This window comes from Girardinichthys multiradiatus, chromosome 17 (assembly GCF_021462225.1).
Source record: "Girardinichthys multiradiatus isolate DD_20200921_A chromosome 17, DD_fGirMul_XY1, whole genome shotgun sequence".
Lineage (NCBI taxonomy): Eukaryota > Metazoa > Chordata > Actinopteri > Cyprinodontiformes > Goodeidae > Girardinichthys > Girardinichthys multiradiatus.
In genome coordinates this window covers 1,872,939-1,895,655 of record NC_061809.1, presented here as the reverse complement: position 1 = coordinate 1,895,655, position 22,717 = coordinate 1,872,939, and the positions used below count along the sequence as shown (strand labels likewise).

Sequence of the window (22,717 nt, the reverse complement as noted above, 5' to 3'; positions counted from 1 at the left end):
CTCCAGTCTTACCAATAAAGCATGTCCTTAATTGGCTCTGAGGTGTGTACAGCAATCACCGGCACTGATGAATGTGTGATAGTTTATCTCACGAGGTTAGTTGTTTAATGACGCAGACAGACGTTGTGGAGCTTTCTAAGTAGCAGCAACTCTATTTATTTTCTTTCTGATCTTCATTTTTAATTTTTTTGGGGTGGGGGGGCTTTCAGGAGAACATCAATTTCTGGCAACTGGAAGGCCAACACGGGCTCTGCCATGTTGGAACAGATCGCGATGACGGACAGGTCAGCTGACCTAGAGTTTTCTTCAAAAATCTACTTCTTTGTACACAAATATTTATTTGTACTTGAATATTTCATAACTGCCTTTAGTCTCACCTGTTAACGTAGTTTCTGAGCACAAATCAGCTTTATTTTGATGCATTTTTAGGGACATGCTGTTACATAACTGGGTGTACTTTTAAATTTTCCAGTGATTACTGTTTGTTGAATATTTTGGTTGGTTTGACTCTTCCAGATATCGCATGTGGGTGGACTCCTGTGCTGAGATGTTTGGTGGCTTAGACATCTGTGCCGTGAAGGCTGTCCATGGAAAAGATGGCAATGACTACATCATTGAGGTCAGTGTGTTTTCCGAAAAAAAACGAGCAAAAAAGAGTTGAAGCAAAATGCGGCTAAAATCTGCTGCCTTATGCAACAGTTGAAGCCATTTTACACAGTTATTTTTATATAGAAGCTATACTTATAGTGCTGTGAAAAAATAATTTGGCCGGTTACAGATTTCTTCTGTTTTTGCTTTTTGTCACACTTACGTTTTAGGTCATCAAGGTCTATACCTAACGTTTTTCATCGTGCATCTCATACCTAGAATACAATTCTGATTAACATACGGAAACTCCCACTCTTCAACTTTTTTTATAAAACATCTTCAAATATGGTTACTGGAAAGCAAGATATTCATCATGGCTGAGTTAAAATATTTATGTTTGAATTTTTAGTCTTCTTTGCATTTTAGAAGTAGTATTACATCTGCTTGTTTTTTCTTGCTACTGCTTTTTGTGTCTTCAAAACCAAACTTCCAATGGGACTACAGATGGAAATTTGTCAGGCTAATCTCATGTATTTACATGCTAATGTTCATTAATATGTATTATCATTTTTTAAAGAAACTAAATAAACTAAACTAATAAAATAAACAAATATAACCTAAGTAAATCAAAACTGGAGTTTTCAAATAAGGATTGTATTAATTAAGAGAAATGTGGAAAAGTAACTGGGCAACCCTTTGATGCAAAATTGTTTTAATTTAGGCATGTTGGAGAGCTTTAAGGGTTTAGGATCATGATAAAACATCTTGTATGATCAAGTTGTCCGAGTCCTGAATCAACTAAGCAGCCCGAAAAAAACATGTTTTTGATTTTATGATCATAATCGCTCTCACTGTGGTTCTCTGGAGTCCCAAAGCCCTAGAAGCAGTTTTCTATGGTAATCATTTCTAGACCAATAGTTTTCAGTTACTTTGTTCATATCTGTTCTTGAATTTCTTTAGATCGAGGCATAATGTGTTGCTTTTTGAGATTTTATAGCCTACTTCATGTTGTCAGAGAGGTGAGATTGTACGGGTCTGGCAATAATCAAGTCTCTGTCTAGTAAAACTGAGTTTAAAAGAAGTGGTTAATCACAGTTAATTTGTGATGTAGAAAGGGAGAACCTGTATTTTCACATAGGGTTAAGTTTGTTTTACTTATTAAATGAAATCATCATTTTAAAAGTGTTTTTTGCATTTACTCACGTTATCTTTGTCTGATATTGATATTTTAGTGATGATCTGAAACATGTGACAAAACACAGAAACAAAAGAAATCTGTTCAGGGGTCAAATACCTTTTCACAACACTGATGCTTCATTGTAATTTGTTTGGTTAATTTGCCTAAAACAATATCAGTCTGGAGGAAAGATCACATTCGATTTCTTCCTTCTTTCCTGACCATACCACCAACAAGGAAAAGTACGTGTTCTAAAACAGCAGACATGGGTGTAGCCAAAGTTGGGTTTGGGTTATGATCAAGAAAGCCTTGAAAGAATAATTAGTCTGTAGACCAAACACAGTCAATACAATGAAGAAACATCAAAAGTCAGCGGCTGTCTCACTTACTACTTTGGTAAGGTTTCATTTTTAACTTGAGCTGGAAGTCTGTAGTGAAACAGAACAACACAGAAGCAGACCGACACAACAAATGTGGTTGGATGTTTGGGGGTTTCTCCTACAAGAATACCACACCAGTAGCACTGTCTGATTGGAGGTTTCCACCATTGCTAAACACACATACATTCATGTGTTCATGAAATGTTAACGCATACCCATACACCAAATGTTAGAATGTTTTATTAATAAAGAATTAATAAAGAGAAAAAACAAATAATCCCAGTCACAGCAGATATGGAGATCATTCAGAGACAAAAAGCTGGGTCATGTGTAATCAGTTTTATTTTTAGAGCAGTGTCTTGAAGTTCGAGTCTGACTCGCCCATATTTAGCCAGAAAGCACGACATCACCCTGCTCTCTATCTTCTGTTGGAGAAAGTAAGCCTCTTACTATCTCAGCAAATATCTCACAGCTCCCTGGAGAAGTGTTATCTAAGAGTTTGGACGGAGAAACTAGTTACGCAGATAAGTAGCAGCGCTCGGCGATGAAAACCCCTTACTACTCCCTGTCTGATCCACCTGGATGTACCCCTCTAGCCCCCTGTTGCAGTTTAACAAACTGCAGAAGAGTTGTCAGTGTATCGGCCTGGGATTCTGTTTTTAGACAACAGTTTTTTCAAGACAAAAGCCATGACAGTTCTCTCTCATAAAAAGTAGCAAGCTACTCAGAAGTCCTCATTAATTTCTTCATGAAACTGATAAAATTTGCTGCAGACTACACCTTTGTGGCCCCTTATAAAGGGGGTGACGGAATTTGACATGTAAACACCACTCAACATGAGCAACCATTGCTTAATGCAATCCGTAATAGGTTTATCCACATTATTTAATTTTTCAGCCATATGACATGAATTAATATGACACAATGTCAGATATGAGAATGATGTAATTCTAAATGATATTATAGCTCCATACAGTGGTGCATTGTCACAATAATGTAATACAATTAAATCCTAAACAACAGTGACATTGATCTGTTAGTCGGACTTACAGCTAAATTCTACTTTAGCCCTTTAATGTGGTTTCTTCTCTATAATTCAGACTCAGATTTTTAGACAATTACCTTACATCATGCTGCAAGTCACTGACTCAATGAAATCTGCTGAGTTTCCTTAGATAGAATACCTTTTAACCAATTTGCATAATAAAATTAATCTGACTGCACTGTTTGATAGTTAGGATTAATTGGAATGTATGTACTTGACTTGAAATTTGTATGAATTGATTGAATTAACTTTGTAAAGTGCCTTGAGACGACATGTGTTGTGAGTTGCCGCTTTATAAATAAAACTGAATTGAACCAAATCAGTGACAGTCCCCCAAAGCTAAATCTAACATAGATCCTGAACAGTTCACCAGTCCATATACACAGAAACAGTCATGTACTTTCACAAGGCACTCTACTGTCCCAGCAGAATTACTTATTTGAAGAAATGTATTTCAATCAGAGCTGAAATCAGAACTGACATAAACATAAGTTTATCATGTTTATCTTAAAGAGGTCATAAAACAGTAGTTTCAATAAGCAGAGCAGCACTCCATGTAACTTACAGCAGAAACTTGTCAGTGAAACTATTCAAAATGAAAGATGCAAGCAGCGTTGGCGGCCCTCGCAGCTCATCGCCGCTCCAGTTTGCGTTGCTGCCACAGGGGCGATGAGTTACCGCCTTTAAGCCCCCGGCAAGCCCTGCCTGATTCAATTGAAATACGCCACCAAAATGTTTCACATTCATCTTTTATGGCGCGTAGCCAGATGTTGAGGCTTGGCCACGCACACGTGCTTTGATGCAGCAAACACCTAATCTGATTTAGCTGTTTATAGGTTTACAAAGATCATTTATATCCAGTTATGAGCAAATTGCATCATGCATGTATCATTTACAGCCAACTGTATGCAAATGGAACACGACACCGCAGTGCCTTGAGAGTATACTGAGTCAATTGAAAGTCTGTTAGTCAAAAGCTGTAGGAGTTCGGTCAGAAACAACGTGTGTAAATGAGAGAAAATTGTGGCTTTGATCCAAAATGGCTCTTTTAGGGGCCGGACTAAGATCGACCATATTGAATTTGCTGCAGATTAAATTATATATGTGGAAATTAGGGTCCAACATATGGCCACGGTGTGATGTTGCACTTTGTCTTGCCGCCAGGGCCACATCCTCCAGAGCATAGTCTCTGTGTTCCAAACCATGTTAGACCAACTTGTTATCTTTCTTCAGACACACATTGTAGTTGATTAGGTAAAAAAGATCAGAAAGGGACCTTTCCAAGTTAAAAAAGTGACTTTATGTTCTCAGGGGGTATGGCTTTGATGAAGTCTGCATATGACCACATAAGATTGTGGGGCACCCAAATGGAATCAATCATACCAAGTTTGGTGTGATTCAGCCTTTCTATGTGAAAGTTGCAGCTGTTTGAATTTTTTGGCAAGTAGGTAAAGTTTGAAATCTAACCACACCTCCTAAACATGCTCAAAATCTCAGAATTTTAAAAACTTTTAATCCTCCATGCCTCAAGCGCATAATGACCAACTTCAAAGTTTAGCTCAAAATCCCTAGGAGGTCCTGTTTTCCCCTCTGCAACATTAAAGTGGCGTCAGTGGAAACTTCCAGAAGCTGGGATTGCAGATGTGAGGGCAAAGCCACACGATTTTCAGTAGGATACACAGCAAATAGTCCAAATTCTATATTTGTCATTCTCTGGGTTCCTCAGGAAAGTATACATCTAATTTCTCTACCAACTGTTGGAGGTGCTGAGAGATTGAGTCACTGATCCTCACCTGAGTGGTGACATCTTTTTTTGTGACTGGTCTCTCACAGTGGAGAAAACACTGGGTACATTTAGCCTCTGGTGCATTATCTAGTTCATTATCTGCCTGAACAGAAAAACTTGTTATCCAATTTGAATAAATAACTAACCCTGACTGCACTGTTCAATGGTCAGGATTAATTGGAATGTATGAACCTGACTGTTGTGAAGTGCCTTGAGACAACATGTGTTGTGAATTGGCGCTATATAAATAAAACTGAATTGAATTGAATGACATCGTGACACCAGTGAATGACGTTGCACCATCACTTCATACCCAAACATTTTCTCAGTGAAGTAGTTATCCATGCAGTAGCTCATGTTGGTAACTCGCTTACAAAACAGCATGACTTTGTACAAACTAGGGTCCCAGCAACGGCCAACAAAAAGCAGCAACAATACAAATTTAGTGACATCACTGGACTGGTCTTGCTGTAAACAGAAAAATGGGATTCTTTTTATTTATTCCACAAGCTGATGCTGTGTGTCGGAGGCTGTGGTAGGGATACAACGCATGGCATCGTCTGCCGTAAGTAGGGTAGGCAGCAGCTAATTTGTTCAGCTGTGTTGGAGCCCCAGCCATGGTTTTATCTTTTCTGGAATTTTCAAAATAAATCACAGTAACCTACTTCCAGCACAGCCAGGAACAAGAACAGAAGTAACAGCGGACTTCCCGTGACGTCACTGTTTGAATAAAACCCCGCGTTCCAACATACAGACCTCTTCCACACAGGTCCCCAGCGGAGATGGAAGGAGAGAAAGCATGCTAATGTCTCTGGCTGGCAAGCAGACATAACTCTTCAACTTGGATCCAAAAGTGTCATACGATCACATGCAACAAAGTTAAGTAATCATTTGCTGTTCAAGTATCCGGCATTCATATAAAGGATGTTATAAAACAAGCTTGACTTGGCTTTTCTTCTGAGACCTCCAGAAACAGCTCTAATCGAAGCAGATTTCCTCACGGCCTGGAAAAGAAGGCCGGGACCGCATCATAGCGAGAGCTATCCCGCAGCATTGCGGCCACTCAAGAGGCCGAACGTGCCTTTGTTGTATGGTTCGACCAGGCTAGCTAAAAGCCCTTCCCCACAGCCACAGAGGTTAGCTGCAAGTTAAGCCTATGTTTACCCACAAGTGGATGTTTTTCCTCAACGCCCAAGAGAACTTCTCCTCAGCATGGTTCACAAAGAGGTAGTGTTTGGCAGAGAAGATTAGTTTAGAGGTAAATAATCTAAATAATGTTTGTTTAATGTTTGTTTTTGTTTGTGTTGTGAAACTCAGCTACAGTAAGTGCTAGCAGCCTAGCATTCAGCTAAGGATGTGTTCTGTGTCCTTTTTCAAAGGGTGGTTTTTAAACACAGACCGGCCATAACGTGTCGTCCACGCTTATGCATTTCAACCCTTTTATGAGTGGTATTTTAAAGGTATGCGTTTGATTCTGATGACCAGCTATAAGCTTCTTGTGTTAGCCCCAACCGCTAACGGCTAAGAACACGTGCTCGCCCACTTTTTGAGTCAGCTGAAGATCATTTATCCAGGAAGGTTGTTAGTTTCCAATCTAGGAAATTATATTTCCTTAAATACTATTTTACTGAACGTGATAACTAATTAAACACCATTAAGACGCAGTTATCCAGAAAGGCTTGGTTCTTATTCAAAATAATATTTCTTTAAATATTATTTTAATAGATAAAGGCAGCTCATTAAACACCAGAGGTGTTTAATTAGAAGGTCGGTTTAATCAGCAAATCATTCTTTAAAATGTTATTTTATTAAAATAATGTTTTGTCTGATCTTGCATTGTGAATGGTTGTTTGAAGGTATACTAATTATTACCTCAGTTAGTTCCAAGACTAACTTTACTTCATTTCCAAACTCCTCCAGATAATCCTTGGTTCTCAAACATAAACATTGCATGGTAATGTTGCATCAGATTTTCAATCATCTTTAATCAACTAGTTTATATTGTACATAGCCCATTAGTCTTCGTTATTCTTTAATTCTGCTTGGTAGTTCAGTTGGATTGTTTTAGCAAAGTAAAGAGTTTGTTGATTGAAATATGTTTGACTTTGAGTTGACTTATTTTTGTTAATAAATTCTTGTATTTTAAGAAATTGTGTGAATTAATTATGTGTGTGTACAGAGTTTTGCTGTTCAATAATGTCAGAGCTTGGCTCATCCCTTTCAATTTTGTCCGAATACCACCGCCTTATTGGGCTGGTATTCACAGGACAACCCTCAACAGACCAAAATATTATTCAATAAAATAATTAAGTATTAATATTAAATAGTATATTCATATTCATAATCACAACACCTACGTACTCTCTAATCATCTCACAGAACGTACAGTATATGCAGCAAAACGCAGATTCAAACCCTCCGTCATGGTCAATTCCTTCTTACTCTGTGCCACATGTCTAACATTGAGATATACTAAATTGCCAAAAATACTGGGTCACAACACCAGATACATGAATTCTGGTTTTCCAATCACTTACATGGCTGTAAGTTTATAAAGTTTGGTGTAGAGATACTCGACTGGCCTGCACAGAGTCCTGTGCAGTATGAACAAATTCTTAACCTTGTGGAAGATGTTTACAGAATAGTGATAGTTGCCATTGCTGGGAATAGCGGTCCATAAACAAATTGGACCTTATAGATTTAGAAGAGGATGTCATTAAAGTTCATGGACATGGACAAACAAACACTTTTGTCAATATAGTGTAGATCAGCTCAATAGAAAATCAGCCAAATTGTTCTGTCCAAATCTTCTAAATATAATAAACATTTTTGTGCCTAAACATATGGACGAGGACCGGCAAAATACACCAGGCAAGAACGGATATGACAACAGACTGCAGCATGGTAGCCATAAGTATTGAATAATTATGTAATAACAGCTGATGGGTGACCCAGAAATCTAGCTTGCTGACATATCCATCTGAAAATTAAATACTTATGAATTAAATTCCTATTTCCTACCTGAATATAGATGTACCCTGAGCAACTGCTGTGAATTTCATACTTGTATGACAACTTTTGTGCTGAAAAGAGGGCTTTAGACATGAAGAGAATTGACATAAAAGTTCAGATTTTTCATTTTTCGCTCTATTCGCCCTAATCGTGACATTCTCATTGCGTGCTTCGTGTCGCTTCGCTCCTGAATGCCCCTTTACATAGGGTTAACATGTAAATCACTCGCTCCTGTCGCGTCATTCACATTCGGTCCGAATGCACCATTAGCCTCTTGTTCAGAGGCAACCTGTAGCAAAAAGAACTCTGAGAAGATTGTCACAGGAAGCTAAAGAAGCACTGTGAGGTTGCTTTGAGGCTACAGACTGGGACACACTGCGTTAGCCACATGTAGAGGACATTAATGCCATGACTGAGTGTGTAACCAACTGTATAAAATTCAGTGTGGATAACACCATCCCCACCAGAACAGTGAGATGCTTCCCCAATAACAAACCCTGGATCACCAGTGACCTGAAGGACCTGCTTAATAAGAAACAAAGAGCCTTCAAAGGGAGACATGGATTTATTGATGAGTATACAGAATGGAAGATAAGAGACAGCAGGGAGGTGTTGAAGAAGAACCTGGAGAGCAAGCTCCAGCAAAACAATATCAGAGATGTGTGGTCAGGGATGAAGAAGATCATGGGCTTCAAGCAGAAGGATGATCAGACCGATGGAGGTCTGGACAGAGCCAATGAACTGAACACATTATTCAACGGATTCAGTTCAGAAACAAGCTCAACATCCTTCTCTCCTGCTCAAAGACATCCCACCCTTTGACCCACAGCTTTCCTGTCACACCTAATACAGGTCCTTCTCAAAATATTAGCATATTGTGATAAAGTTCATTATTTTCCATAATGTAATGATGAAAATTTAACATTCATATATTTTTGATTCATTGCACACTAACTGAAATATTTCAGGTCTTTTATTGTCTTAATATGGATGATTTTGGCATACAGCTCATGAAAACCCAAAATTCCTATCTCACAAAATTAGCATATTTCATCCGACCAATAAAAGAAAAGTGTTTTTAATACAAAAAACGTCAACCTTCAAATAATCATGTACAGTTATGCACTCAATACGTGGTCAGGAATCCTTTTGCAGAAATGACTGCTTCAATGCGGCGTGGCATGGAGGCAATCAGCCTGTGGCACTGCTGAGGTCTTATGGAGGCCCAGGATGCTTCGATAGCGGCCTTTAGCTCATCCAGAGTGTTGGGTCTTGAGTCTCTCAACGTTCTCTTCACAATATCCCACAGATTCTCTATGGGGTTCAGGTCAGGAGAGTTGGCAGGCCAATTGAGCACAGTGATACCATGGTCAGTAAACCATTTACCAGTGGTTTTGGCACTGTGAGCCAGGTCGTGCTGAAAAATGAAATCTCCATAAAGCTTTTCAGCAGATGGAAGCATGAAGTGCTCCAAAATCTCCTGATAGCTAGCTGCATTGACCCTGCCCTTGATAAAACACAGTGGACCAACACCAGCAGCTGACACTGCACCCCAGACCATCACTGACTGTGGGTACTTGACACTGGACTTCTGGCATTTTGGCATTTCCTTCTCCCCAGTCTTCCTCCAAACTCTGGCACCTTGATTTCCGAATGACATGCAGAATTTGCTTTCATCGGAAAAAAGTACTTTGGACCACTGAGCAACAGTCCAGTGCTGCTTCTCTGTAGCCCAGGTCAGGCACTTCTGCCGCTGTTTCTGGTTCAAAAGTGGCTTGACCTGGGGAATGCGGCACCTGTAGCCCATTTCCTGCACACGCCTGTGCACGGTGACTCTGGATGTTTCTACTATCTATCTATCGGCCCTTCTCCACAATCTTCCTCAGGGTCCGGTCACCTCTTCTCGTTGTGCAGCGTTTTCTGTCACACTTTTTCCTTCCCACAGACTTCCCACTGAGGTGCCTTGATACAGCACTCTGGGAACAGCCTATTCGTTCAGAAATGTCTTTCTGTGTCTTACCCTCTTGCTTGAGGGTGTCAATAGTGGCCTTCTGGACAGCAGTCAGGTCGGCAGTCTTACCCATGATTGGGGTTTTGAGTGATGAACCAGGCTGGGAGTTTTAAAGGCCTCAGGAATCTTTTGCAGGTGTTTAGAGTTAACTCGTTGATTCAGATGATTAGGTTCATAGCTCGTTTAGAGACCCTTTTAATGATATGCTAATTTTGTGAGATAGGAATTTTGGGTTTTCATGAGCTGTATGCCAAAATCATCCGTATTAAGACAATAAAAGACCTGAAATATTTCAGTTAGTGTGCAATGAATCTAAAATATATGAATGTTAAATTTTCATCATTACATTATGGAAAATAATGAACTTTATCACAATATGCTAATATTTTGAGAAGGACCAGTATGTTTTAGCTTCCACCTCAGCCATGGACCCTTCTGCTTCTACATGTTTGCCTTCAACCAAATCAGACGATTCTGATGCTCCCTTTGCCTCCCCTTCCACCTGTGTGTCTCAAGAAGTCAGGTCAAGATGCAACTGGAGAGAATGGACGGGAAAAAGCCTGTAGGTCCAGATGGTGTCAGCCCTAGAGTCCTGAACGCCTGTGCAGAGCAGCTATGTGGGATTCTGCAGCACCTCTTCAACCTTAGCCTGGCCCAGAAGAAGGTTCTACATGGAAGACTTCCTGTCTTGATGCAAAGAAACTCACCCATCAGTTCTCAATGACTATAGACCTGTTGCCCCGGCATCCCACATCATGAAGGTTCTAGAGAGACTCCTGTTGTTCCACCTGAGTAATCAAACAGTAAACCATCAGGACCCCCTTCAGTTTGCTTAACGTTGTGGAGTTGGAGTTGAAGATGCCATCATACACCTGCTTCAACAAACCCACTGTCATCTGGACAAAGCCAGCAGCACTGTGAGGATCATGTTCTTTGATTTATCCAGTGCATTTAATACAATCCAACCTGATTTGCTTTGTCAGAAACTCCAGAAGACTCAGGTGGAGGCCTCAACAATCTCCTGGATCAAAGACTACCTGACAAACAGACCACAGTTTGTGAGACTGAAGGGTTGTGAGTCTAACCAGGTAGTCAGCAGCACAGGAGCACCACCGGGGACGGTACTCTCACCATTCCTTTTCACTCTGTACACCTCAGACTTCCAGTACAAGACAGTCTCCTGTCATCTGCAGAAATACTCGGATGATTCTGCAGTCGTGGGGTGGATCAGAGATGGACAAGAAGATGAGTACAGGAAGCTGGTGGACCACTTTGTGGCATGGTGTAGAAACAATCATCTCATCTTGCAACAGTGAAGCCATCTACAAGAAGGGACAGAGCAGACTGTACTTCTTGTGGAAGCTTAGAACCTTTGGTGTTTGCAGAAAGATGCTGCATATCTTCTATAAGTCTGTTGTGGAGAGTGTGATCTCTTCTGCCATCATCTGCTGGGGAAGCAGCATCTGCGCCAGGGACTTAAAAACCTCAACAAGCTGATAAAGAAGGCTGGCTCTGTTCTGGGGACTCCTCTGGAACCTCTGGAGATCATTGTGCTAAGAAGGATTCTTCATAAAATGAAGAACATTATGGAGAACCCTGAGCATCATCTTCATCAGACTGTCCTACAATAACAGAGTGTCTTCAGTCAGAGGCTTCTTCAGATCTGCTGTAAGACGGAGCGCTACAGGAGATCCTTCCTGCCCACAGCCATCAGCATCTACAACGACTCTTTGAAGAAACCTTCATAATATGAGATATAACAACATTTAATCTCCCTTTGGGATTAATAAAGTATTTTTGAATTGAATTTTGAATTTGAATTGAAAACAAGATATGTGTCAAATTAAAGGTGGATGAGGATTTATCTGGGTCTAATTCTTTTAAGTTAAATAAAAACTTTCATTGTAAAAGTGGTGAGTACATTTTTATTTCCACTGTATGTGACAATAAATAAAATCTTGACGATGAAAGTGGCAAAAGAGAATCCTTCTATAACAACAATAGAATTCAAATCAACCACGCTTGCTGTTGATGTAGTTTTAAAATAAATGCATCCAGGAACTTTCCCATGGGACAAGCTGCATTGTACCAAAAGACATGCTTTTTGCTGTGCTTTGAAAGGGCAGAACAACACCTCTGTGTTCCAGAGACAGCCCCAGGCTTCTGCTGAATGACTCTGTATCCTAATAAATCAGCAGGGTGGATCCCGGCTCCACTTGCCACCACACACTGTTTGAAGTGGGGCCTGGGGATGGTTTGCCAGGATTCTGCTCAGTCCTGTGTGGTGATGACTTAACTGGCCAAAACACAGGGCCACACCCCTCCTCACCACCACATGTTTGCCAAGAAAATGGACACAAACAGAGATGGAATGGCTTTAAATGGTGCTTTCAGTTGCCCAGATGTGTTTTCTTATTATGCATTAACTATTCTTTAAGTCTTGGGTTGTATTCCTTGGATCCAAAACTCTTTTTTCAGAATTTTTTCCATCACATTTTTTCATACTTAACCCCCATGTTATCAGTCTTTTATTGTTCAGATGCTGCACCAGCTACCTGAGGAATTACTACAAACTAATTTGAACCTTCTTTAAAGAATAAAAAGAAAACTGAGGTTAATCAGGCTAAAATGTCCATCAATGTCATGTTGAAATTGGGATAAATTTCATCCAAAAGTGAAAGCTTAAAAAACAGATGTTGACATTTATCCAAGATTAGTCTGAATAATTTTCTAGAGAAAGAAAATGAATGAAATTAAGTAAAGGCAAAGCAGACTATTTGTAAATGGATGAGAGGGTCACAAGTGAAACAGCAAAGCTGAAAGAAGTATTTCAAAAGGGGCTAAACCCGAAATCTACTTTTTTTTTAGATAAACTGGGTGTTTAGTGTGCTATCTTTATGTCACTGTGCTATTTTTTAAAATTTCATGTAAATATGTTTAATTCTGCATTATTTGTCCTAAAACCGTCTTAGCGTCGCCCTCTTTGGGTTGGTTACAGCACTGGAATTTTTCTATTGGTTCAAACGGTACAGCTTGGCATGTCTACGTCACAGCCCCCGTGTTCGGGTATAAAACCATCTCATTCAGACATTCCCCACTGTAGCGAGTCAGGAGTTGAAATTGGATCTCCACTGCCTCTGCAGCGCCAGTTTCAGGCATCGCCGAGTTAGCGTCTTGTGCCAGCAGCTGGAACTGATAAAGCTCAGACCTGTTGGGCTCCATAAAGCCTCTCTTAACCACCGGTGACAAGGGGGGTGAAAAATCCATGGCAAAACTACCAGCTTTGCTCTGCTCACTCTCCATGTTTCAATAAACCAAATTAAGCTAGCTCCCAGTTTCCCTCGTCCTCCTGACCATGCCCTCGCTTAACCCCCTCCGCTCATCCCCAAACTTGGTGCTGTGCACTTTGGTGGCACTTTTGAGTGGTTTAGATTCAAGGTTAAAGGGGTAAGCCTGAGAGGATATGTGCAGAGAAGTGGTAGAGGACATATTGGACAAACATGTTGAACATGCGGCTACCAGAAGAGGAAGATAACATAGAGGGTTTCTGAAGATGGTGAACTAGGGTTAACACCAATAAAGTTAGTTCGAAACACTTTCAGTAAATCAGCTTTAAGCTTCTTCTACATCTTCTTTTTTTTTTTTTCGTGTTCGTGCATGGAAGGGTTACAGCGCCACATAGAGACATTGCACGGGTATTTTAACTTTGGACAATGAAACTGTAACACCTGTCATTTTAGTGTGGGAGGTTTCATGGCTAAATTGGACCAGCCTGGTAGCCAGTCTTCATTGATTGCACATTGCACCAGTAAGAGCAGAGTGTGAAGGTTCAATTAGCAGGGTAAGAGCACAGTTTTGCTCAAAATATATAAATACACACAACATTATGGGTGACATACCAGAGTTCAAAAGAGGACAAATTGTTGGCGCACGTCTTGCTGGCACATCTGTGACCAAGACAGCAAGTCTTTGTGATGTATCAAGAGCCACGGTATCCAGGGTAATGTCAGCATACCACCAAGAAGGACGAACCACATCCAACAGGATTAACTGTGGACGCAAGAGGAAGCTGTCTGAAAGGGATGTTCTGGTGCTAACCCGGATTGTATCCAAAAAACATAAAACCACGGCTGCCCAAATTACAGCAGAATTAAATGTGCACCTCAACTCTCCTGTTTCCACCAGAACTGTCCGTCGGGAGCTCCACAGGGTCAATATACACGGCCGGGCTGCTATAGCCAAACCTTTGGTCACTCATGCCAATGCCAAACGTTGGTTTCAATGGTGCAAGGAGCACAAATGTTGGGCTGTGGACAATGTGAAACATGTATTGTTGTCTGATGAGTCCACCTTTACTGTTTTCCCCACATCCGGGAGAGTTACGGTGTGGAGAAGCCCCAAAGAAGAGTACCACCCAGACTGTTGCAAGCCCAGCTTGAAGCATGGGGTGGATCAGTGATGGTTTGGGCTGCCATATCATGGCATTCCCTTGGCCCAATACTTGTGCTAGATGGGCGCATCACTGCCAAGGACTACCGAACCATTCTTGATGACCATGTGCATCCAATGGTTCAAACATTGTATCCTGAAGGTGGTGCTGTGTATCAGGATGACAATACACCAATACACACAGCAAGACTGGTGAAAGATTGGTTTGATGAACATGAAAGTGAAGTTGAACATCTCCCATGGCCTGCACAGTCACCAGATCTAAATATTATTGAGCCACTTTGGGGTGTTTTGGAGGAGCGAGTCAGGAAACGTTTTCCTCCACCAGTATCACGTAGTGACCTGGTCACTATCCTGCAAGAAGAATGGCTTAAAATCCCTCTGACCACTGTGCAGGACTTGTATATGTCATTCCCAAGATGAATTGATGCTGTATTGGCCGCAAAAGGAGGCCCTACACCATACTAATAAATTATTGTGGTCTAAAACCAGGTGTTTCAGTTTCACTGTCCAACCCCTGTATGTGCAGTCATATTCAATACAATAGAAAATCAAAAAGTTTATTTTGGTTACTAAGTTCACTAAGTGAAACACATTATGAAGATTAATTACACAGACTGATGCTTTCAAGCGTTTACCACTTATAGCTAACGAGAACATTAAAATATTACATCAAACCAATAAAAAACATTTTAATACAAAAATGTGAGCTTAATGAGAAGTGTTTAATACCTGTTTAAAGGTTGTTAAAATATTTTAAATCTGACAAACAAGCCTCATTGGTACAGATTCTAATTTATTGAGTCTGACCGTATATATGGACTTTTAGTCTTAATAGGCTAATAAAGAAAAACATTGCTACTTTAGGCTTTTAAAAGTTCTGTGTAAATGTTTGTGTTTTGAGTCAGGGCAGATAAAAACTGGCTAGATAGGTACAGCACTCTACTGTATCTAGAAACAGTTTATCCAACATTTTGCAGTTGTTATGTATGTATCAGTTCTATTTTGTGCTAATAAAAGTCACCAAACATCACGTTAATCAACAACAAACCCCTGGATGTTTGGAACAGAACAGAACATCCCCTGAGAAAGTATTTTTCTTAAAAGCAGCAATGAAAACCACAGTAAGAAGTTGCCTAGTGAGGCTGTAACACATGACTGGCCTGTGCTTGGTAAACACTGTGTGCCAGAGGATCAGCACATGCATTCATACCCGGAGCAGTGTTTACAGCCTGCGGCCGGGGCGTGGTGCAACCGCCTCATCCACCACGATGGGAATCTGCATCCCCGGTGCCAGTAAGACCAGCAGCCTTTATTCTTTGCTGATGCTTGTTTTGGTCTGTAGGGAGGCACTCATCAGGTCTCCAGGCCTTGTGCTCTGTGATTTGGCAGTATGAGCTACACGGAGGCTAGAGGGGTGGGAAATGTTGTTGTTGTTTTGGATGTTTACCTTTTAAGGTTATAGTACCTAAATTGGTTTGGTTTGTGAACTCAGTTAAAAATGATTACATTGATTGAGTTGACCTGCATTTGTCTAATGTTCTGCTTTAAGCTTTCTAGCTGACAGGGGCATATACTGTAAATATGGTCTTTATTAATGGAAATCATTATTAGAGCAACCTGAGAGACAAAAGCTTTGAAAAGAACATGAAGTTATGGCTGGCAATCCCAGTTCATGTCCTAAACTACCAAATAAAAACTGTAGCAGTCTACAGTGGTGGTCACAGTTTGGAGGACATATTGTGACAGATCTAAAATGAGGGGCTTTTTGCTGAGCACTGCAGTGCTCAGCAAAAAGCCCCTCATTTTAGATCTCAACTGCATAGTTTTACAGGTGACTTTAAAAAATGACTCGTCTTCATCTTGGCCTTTATTCAGTGATCCAGTGTCACTGAAATCTGTTATCTAAATAACCGATACAACATCGCCATCTAGTGGTGGCATTTTTAACATTTCAAATTTTCGCTTTTATAATGTTTCTGCAGGTGATGGACAGCTCCATGCCTCTGATTGGTGAGCATGTGGAGGAGGACAAACAGCTCATTACAGAACTGGTCATTAACAAGATGGCCCAATTGCTGCTGGGAGTTGTCATACCTCAGACTTCTGCTGTGAAGGTACAAACTACCTCAAATTACAACTGATGCAGGTGATATAATTATTGGTTACAATAAAAGTTGTTTTAAATGCTAAACAAAATGTGTCCACAATGGTTCTAGTGATCACTAATAACAGAGGGGGATTTTATTACCACTGTGACTTATTTAGACAAAATGTAACTCCATACTTGCAGATTTGCTGTGAAAAAAGCCCTTACCCCTTATTGTTTTAATCTTTTTTTTTTTGCCATTTGGTTTCTAAAGGGAAAGAACAACCAGATACTATGTGGAAAAGTAATCCGCCCTCCTTAAACCTGATAACTTTTAGTGCCACCCTTGTCAGCAGCAACTACCATCAACTTTTCTGGATTTAGGTCTAATCTTTGACTAGGTCACCCCAAATCTTTATTTAGTTTTTTTTTTGAGTCATTCAAAGGTGGACCTGCTGGTGTACCTTACATGATTGGACCAGTAGAATACATGGTTCCATCAGTTACAGCCAGGTCCTAAAAGCAGGAAATCAGCCCCAGACGATGACACTACCACCACCTTGTTTGATTGTTCATACAATTTTCTCTTTCTGAGATCCTGTGTTTGTTTTACGCCAGATGTAACAGGATGCAGACCTTCTTATCAGTCCACAGAATATTTTCCCAAAAGTCTTGATTTGTAAAGAAGTTTTTGGCAACTGTGAGATGTTCCTTTGTGTTATTTTGATCAGCAACAGTTTTGGCCTTTTAACACTTGCATGACGGGCATTTTTGCCAGGTCTCTTTCTTGTTGTTGAATCATTAAAGCTGACCTTAACTGACACATGTGAGGGCTGCAGTGTTTCAGATGTTGTTGTTGGATCTTTCATGACCTTCTGGATGACTCATTGATGCACTCTTGGAGTAATTTTGGTAGGCCAGCCACTCTTGGGAAGGTTTACCACTGTTCCATGTTCTCTCTAAAAGGCTTAGAGATTGCTTTATAACCCTTTCAAGACTGACTGTTAATAACTTTGTTTCTCATTTGTTTTTGAATTTTTTAGAACGAGTCATGAAGTGTTGCTTTGTGAGATCGTTAAGCCAACTTCATGTTGTCAGACAGGTACTCTATAGGTGACTTTTTAAAAGTACAGGTCTGGCAGTAATCAGGCCTGGAAGTGTTTAGTGAAACTTGTCTAAACACATAGTCAGTCCCAGTTAATTCATAGTTGGCTTGGATAGCTTTTTCTCTTAACAACTGAAATCACCATTTAAAAAAGCTTTTTATGTTTACTCAGATATTTTTTGTCTGATACTAAAATTTGTTTTTTTGAACTGAGTCATTGAAGCGTGACAAAAAAAGCAAAAACAGAGGAAACCCATAAGAGATGCAGTGACCAATACGATCGGAATCCCTTCGTTTAATGTGACCCACCTAAAACATTATATAATCTGTTATAACGAGACACTATTATGTGTCTTTAAAACATTTATTGATATTAAAAATAGGATATTTGCCAAGTGAATAGTTGAAATGATGTATGTAAATCATCTGATTCAAAAAACATATAAATGGAGTAAAACGTATAGACTCATTCAATAAATTTGAATATTGTTGAAATGTTCATTTATTTCAGTATCTTGGCTCATTAAGTGACACACATTATATAGACTGACTGCACACAAACTGGTGGTTTGAAGCCTTTCTTTCTGTTAATTATTAAATATAAACCATAATTATTATTATAAACCATACATAATAAATCTTACTCTCAAGGAGTAATCAAGTCAAATTATACTGACCAACAATAATTGTATTAATGGTTTTCTACATAATCAAGAAGCCCATCAGACTTTTCAGGTTTAAGTCTTGTAGAAAGTTTTACATTATAATTTAAAGTCTATTGGAGCCCAATATTTTGAGCTGTTTAATATGTTACAATATAACACCAGTTATAAAGTTAGCTGATTGGCTAAGCAGCACATAGTGTTTGTGTTCATCATACTTTAAACAATAAGTGCAGCATTTACTGATGATCTCATTAAACCAAAACAGTTAGAACAATAAAAACAACAATCTCAGCCATGCTATCAGTTTTTGGAAGTTTAGCAATATTTTCACAGTATGATAATGGTACAATAATGCCCATGCTTCGATTTAATACATTTCTTTATGATTTTCAAGGCTACTGTGTTTTTGCAGGGTACTCAGTCTGTTGCTGTTTGGGATTTGGAAAACTAGATGTCACTCTATCCCACTCTCTGGACCTTTAATTGATCATCTGGTGGCTTGTGCATAACTGTTGCAAAAGTAGTTCAAAGCAGCTTTGTCCTTCTATTCAAACATTAACCATTCTCTCTTTCTGTATCCCTCCAAATTCAGACTACACAGCCCAGGCGAGGTAAGATTAATCTACAATGCAAAAACTGAGCTGTTACTGACACAGTGAAGAAAAGTACAACATGTGTGTTTCCAGGCGGACACCGCTCTGCTTCAGCCTCTCCATCCCAGTCGGTTCAGGGGTCACCTCAGAGAGCCCGCTCTGCCACCACCTCTCCAAGCCAGGCCTTTCAGCCCGGTCCCATCCCTGTCTCCTCTGGGCCTGGAGGTCAGAAACAGTCCCCTCATTTGAAGTAAGTCCAAACTGCAGATTGGCTTTTTTTCTGCTTTATGTCAACGCATCTTTTGTTTTGTTGTGTAAAAAGGATTCAACCGATAAAACACAAAAAAAACACATAATAAACAAAGCATGTAAACTCCAGTCACCTTCTCAACTCCCCTCACTATTCTTTGCAGGGTCCTGTTCTAGAAACACGTGCTAGACGAAGGATTTTCGGTGCACTTTACCATTGCCCTTTCCTTTTTGCCCATAATGAATATTGTTCTTTATATTGTGCAGCAAATCCCAGTCACTGACCAACACCTTCACAGAGACATTACGGGGAAACCTCACTGATGACGAGGCCAAAGCCGAGACCATCCGCAGCCTCCGCCAGTCCTTCGCCAGCCTCTTTTCTGACTAAAACCTTCTGCAGCAGCTCCCCCTGGCTTCATGTTGGATGTCAGGTCAAAGACTTAAAAAAAAAAAAAAAAAAAAAAGCATCATCTGTAAAGGAGTCTCCTCTTTCTTCCAAACTTCCGCTTTGTGTTCCTTCTTTGCAATGATCAAGTTGTCCATCTGGTGCAACCTGTTGTTCTCAGAATATCAGTAAAACTATCACTAGAAGGGCCAAGAGATCCTCAGGATCTTAGATGAAGTTAAGAGAAGCCAGATTTTCAAAGGTATATATAGTGGTAGATATAGTGCCTTTCAAAAGTAGTTTTCACATTAAAACCAAAAACTTCCAATGTACTTTCTTTGGATCTTCTGGGACCAATCAACACATGTTGCACATAATTGTAAGTAGGAGGAAAATACTTTGAAAAATGTGATCTGAGACCAGTTACCTTCAGACGTTACCAAATTAGTAAATAATGTTAACCAGTGTGTAACTTAAATGAGGTCTTAAGCAGTTAGGTACAATACTTCATCCGAATATTGGAAAGAGTATCTCACAACAGCAAACTTACCCTCACATGGCCGTCCACCTAAAAATATTTAGAGAATCAAACAACAGCTCCATAGTAACTCAGATGGACCTGCAGAGATTTAATGGCTCAGGTAGAAGATTGTAAACAGGACAACTATTAGTCAAGCACTCCATAAATATGGTCTTTATGAAAAAGTGGCAAGAAGAAAACCACTGCAGAAAGAAAGCCAGTGGAAGTGCTGTTAAAAGTTTGCCACAAGCCATATAAGAGACGCAGCATACTCAGTAAAGATGGTTCTGGCACACATGCAAAACTTCGAGTGGAGAAAAACTACATCCACTGTGAAACATGGTGGTGGGAGCATCATGCTGTGGGTATGCATTTCTTCAGCAGGGATAGGAAAGCTGGTCAGAGTTGATGGAAGGATGGATGGAGATGAAGAAAGGAGAATATTCAAAGTAAAGCTTTTTGAAGCTGAGAAAGAGTTGAGACTGAGGCTGAGATTGGTCTGTCACATAAAATGCTAAGAAAATACATTGAAGTTTGTGGTTGTAACTTTACCGAAAATAAAATTAAACATTTTGAGAGACGTTGTTTATTTACAGTTTCATAGGTCTTGCCATAATTGTCATTGTACCTGTTTGTACCCTTAGATTTAGATCATTTGACAAATGTTTGGCCTTTCTAGTGGTAGATAAGTACAGAAAATACTCATACTCTAGCTTGTGCTGCTTGGTAAATTATCGCTCTGCATTCTCCTCTGCAACTGGTACAATATTCCTGTTTGTCTTTCTACATCGTTACCCATTTTAACTGACACATAGCTTCCAAATTATTCGCAGATGGCAATATTCTCAGCCACTGAAGTTCCACTTTGGTGTACTTAAACGTACTAAACTGTCACAGTTCACCAGCGGGCTCTAAAGCAATTTAGCCAGCAGCTGCAGACCTTCTCAGACATCTATGTGCTGTCGACACATACTGGTTTGTGACTCCTCTACCTTGGCCTAACTTTACCAAAGTGCTTTTTTAATGGCAGATATAAACAAAACCCTCTGCATTGGGTCAGGAAGACAGTCACATGTTGAATAAAATATGGAGTTTAGGGGTTTTTACCTGTTGCAAATGCTGTACTGGCTTAAAGCCGTTGTCTTCCATCACAGCTCAAATCTTCTGCAGTTGCTCTTTATTTTTCTGAGCTCAGTCAGTTTCACCTTTAAGCATTTCTTATGGTGGATTTATATCATAGCTGTTTCTGCTGGGTATTGGTGAGCGGTGAAGGTATGAACCTATAAGGCTCAAATGAGACAGAAAAGGTTCTCTTGTATTCCATAACGTTCCATCTTTTCTCCCTATTCTCTGCAGCAAATGTCAGCTGAATTTACAGGTGCTTTTGTTTTTTTGGTTTCTCCCGCCAAGATTTATCCCGTTTTGGAATTCAATGCCATAAATGGACTCAAACTGGAAAGCAGAGGCAATCATAACACTTTCTAAAGGGGTATGATTTATTTATAACCTAAAATGTTTCTTGGAAAGTGAATTGACTGAGAAAGTCTTTTTATCTCACTGCATGCTGCAGGTTTTCCAAGAAAGGGCCATTCTAAAGGTCAGATTTTTAAACATAATACAGTCATTGACATTTAACAAGTTGAAAACACATTTGAACCCACAATTGAATGGCAACTTTTCTTAGAGGGCAGATATAATTCTATACAACTCCTCACCTGTTTTCAGACATGTAGAGTAAGATTTTATTCATTTCTACATTCAAAATCGAGAAATATTTAAAAGTGGGAAAGAAAACAGCGTGCACTGGGCAGTCGAGAACACAGCTGAAAGTTGTCGAAGCGTCATGTCTCTGCAACCGGAACCGGGCTCACAAGGCAATGGATAACACAATTTCCACCCAGAACAATAGTAGTGACAGTAGCAAAGTTCTCAGCTTGAATTTTAGTTCATGAGGTGAGGATTCTTATCGTTATTTATTCAGTCAGGTTCAGTCTGTCTTCAATTTTTCACAGTAGAGAATGACAAGAGTGTGGCAAAAACTGTGATTTGAAACATTAAAGTTCAGGCAGCATTCATATAGATATTGTAATCTCTGCTCCACGTCTGACCAACATTGTTACTCTGATGTGTGCAAGCATGCCTCAGCATTTTCCTCTAAACAACTGTGTCACAATAGCCTGCTTTATCTTATGAGATCTTCACTTTTTTCCACATAATCCCTTGGTGTTTTACCCATGATGGTTAACTACATAACACTAACATAGATGTCAAAATGGTATTCAAAGGGAAATCCTGTAACACACCAATCAAACTTGATCAGCTGAAGCTAATTCATTTAATTCAGATTCAGTTTAGTTATTTATATAGCGCCAATTCACAACACATGTTGTCTCAGTGCAGTTTAAAAAGTCAGTTCAGTTGAATCATACAGATTCCAAGTCAAGTACATAGGTTCCATTTGATCCAAACAATGCAGTCAAATTCAGTCTATTATTCAAATTTGTTAATATGTTTTCAATCTAAGGAAACCCAGCAGATTGCATCCAGTCAGTGACTTGCAGCTTTCACTCCTCCTGGATGAGCATGTAGAGACAGTGGACAGATGCTTGTATTGTGTCGTTGACTTTGCAGCAATCCCTCATACTGAGCATGCATGTAAA

The 22,717-nt window shown here is 39.8% G+C and overlaps 1 protein-coding gene across 2 annotated transcripts in view; it reads left to right on the top strand.

The window, feature by feature from the left end:
• The window catches only part of syn3 (synapsin III), a 164,901-nt gene extending 142,669 nt beyond the window's left edge, over positions 1–22,232 (top strand). For both annotated transcript variants that reach the window (XM_047389546.1, XM_047389547.1), the window contains exons 9-14: positions 210–284; positions 517–619; positions 16,434–16,565; positions 18,900–18,918; positions 18,994–19,150; positions 19,417–22,232. In XM_047389546.1, the coding sequence (XP_047245502.1) occupies positions 210–284; positions 517–619; positions 16,434–16,565; positions 18,900–18,918; positions 18,994–19,150; positions 19,417–19,540 (610 nt within the window). In that variant the 3' untranslated portion in view covers positions 19,541–22,232. The remainder of the gene's footprint in view (positions 1–209; positions 285–516; positions 620–16,433; positions 16,566–18,899; positions 18,919–18,993; positions 19,151–19,416) is intronic.
• Positions 22,233–22,717: the final 485 nt, after the last annotated feature.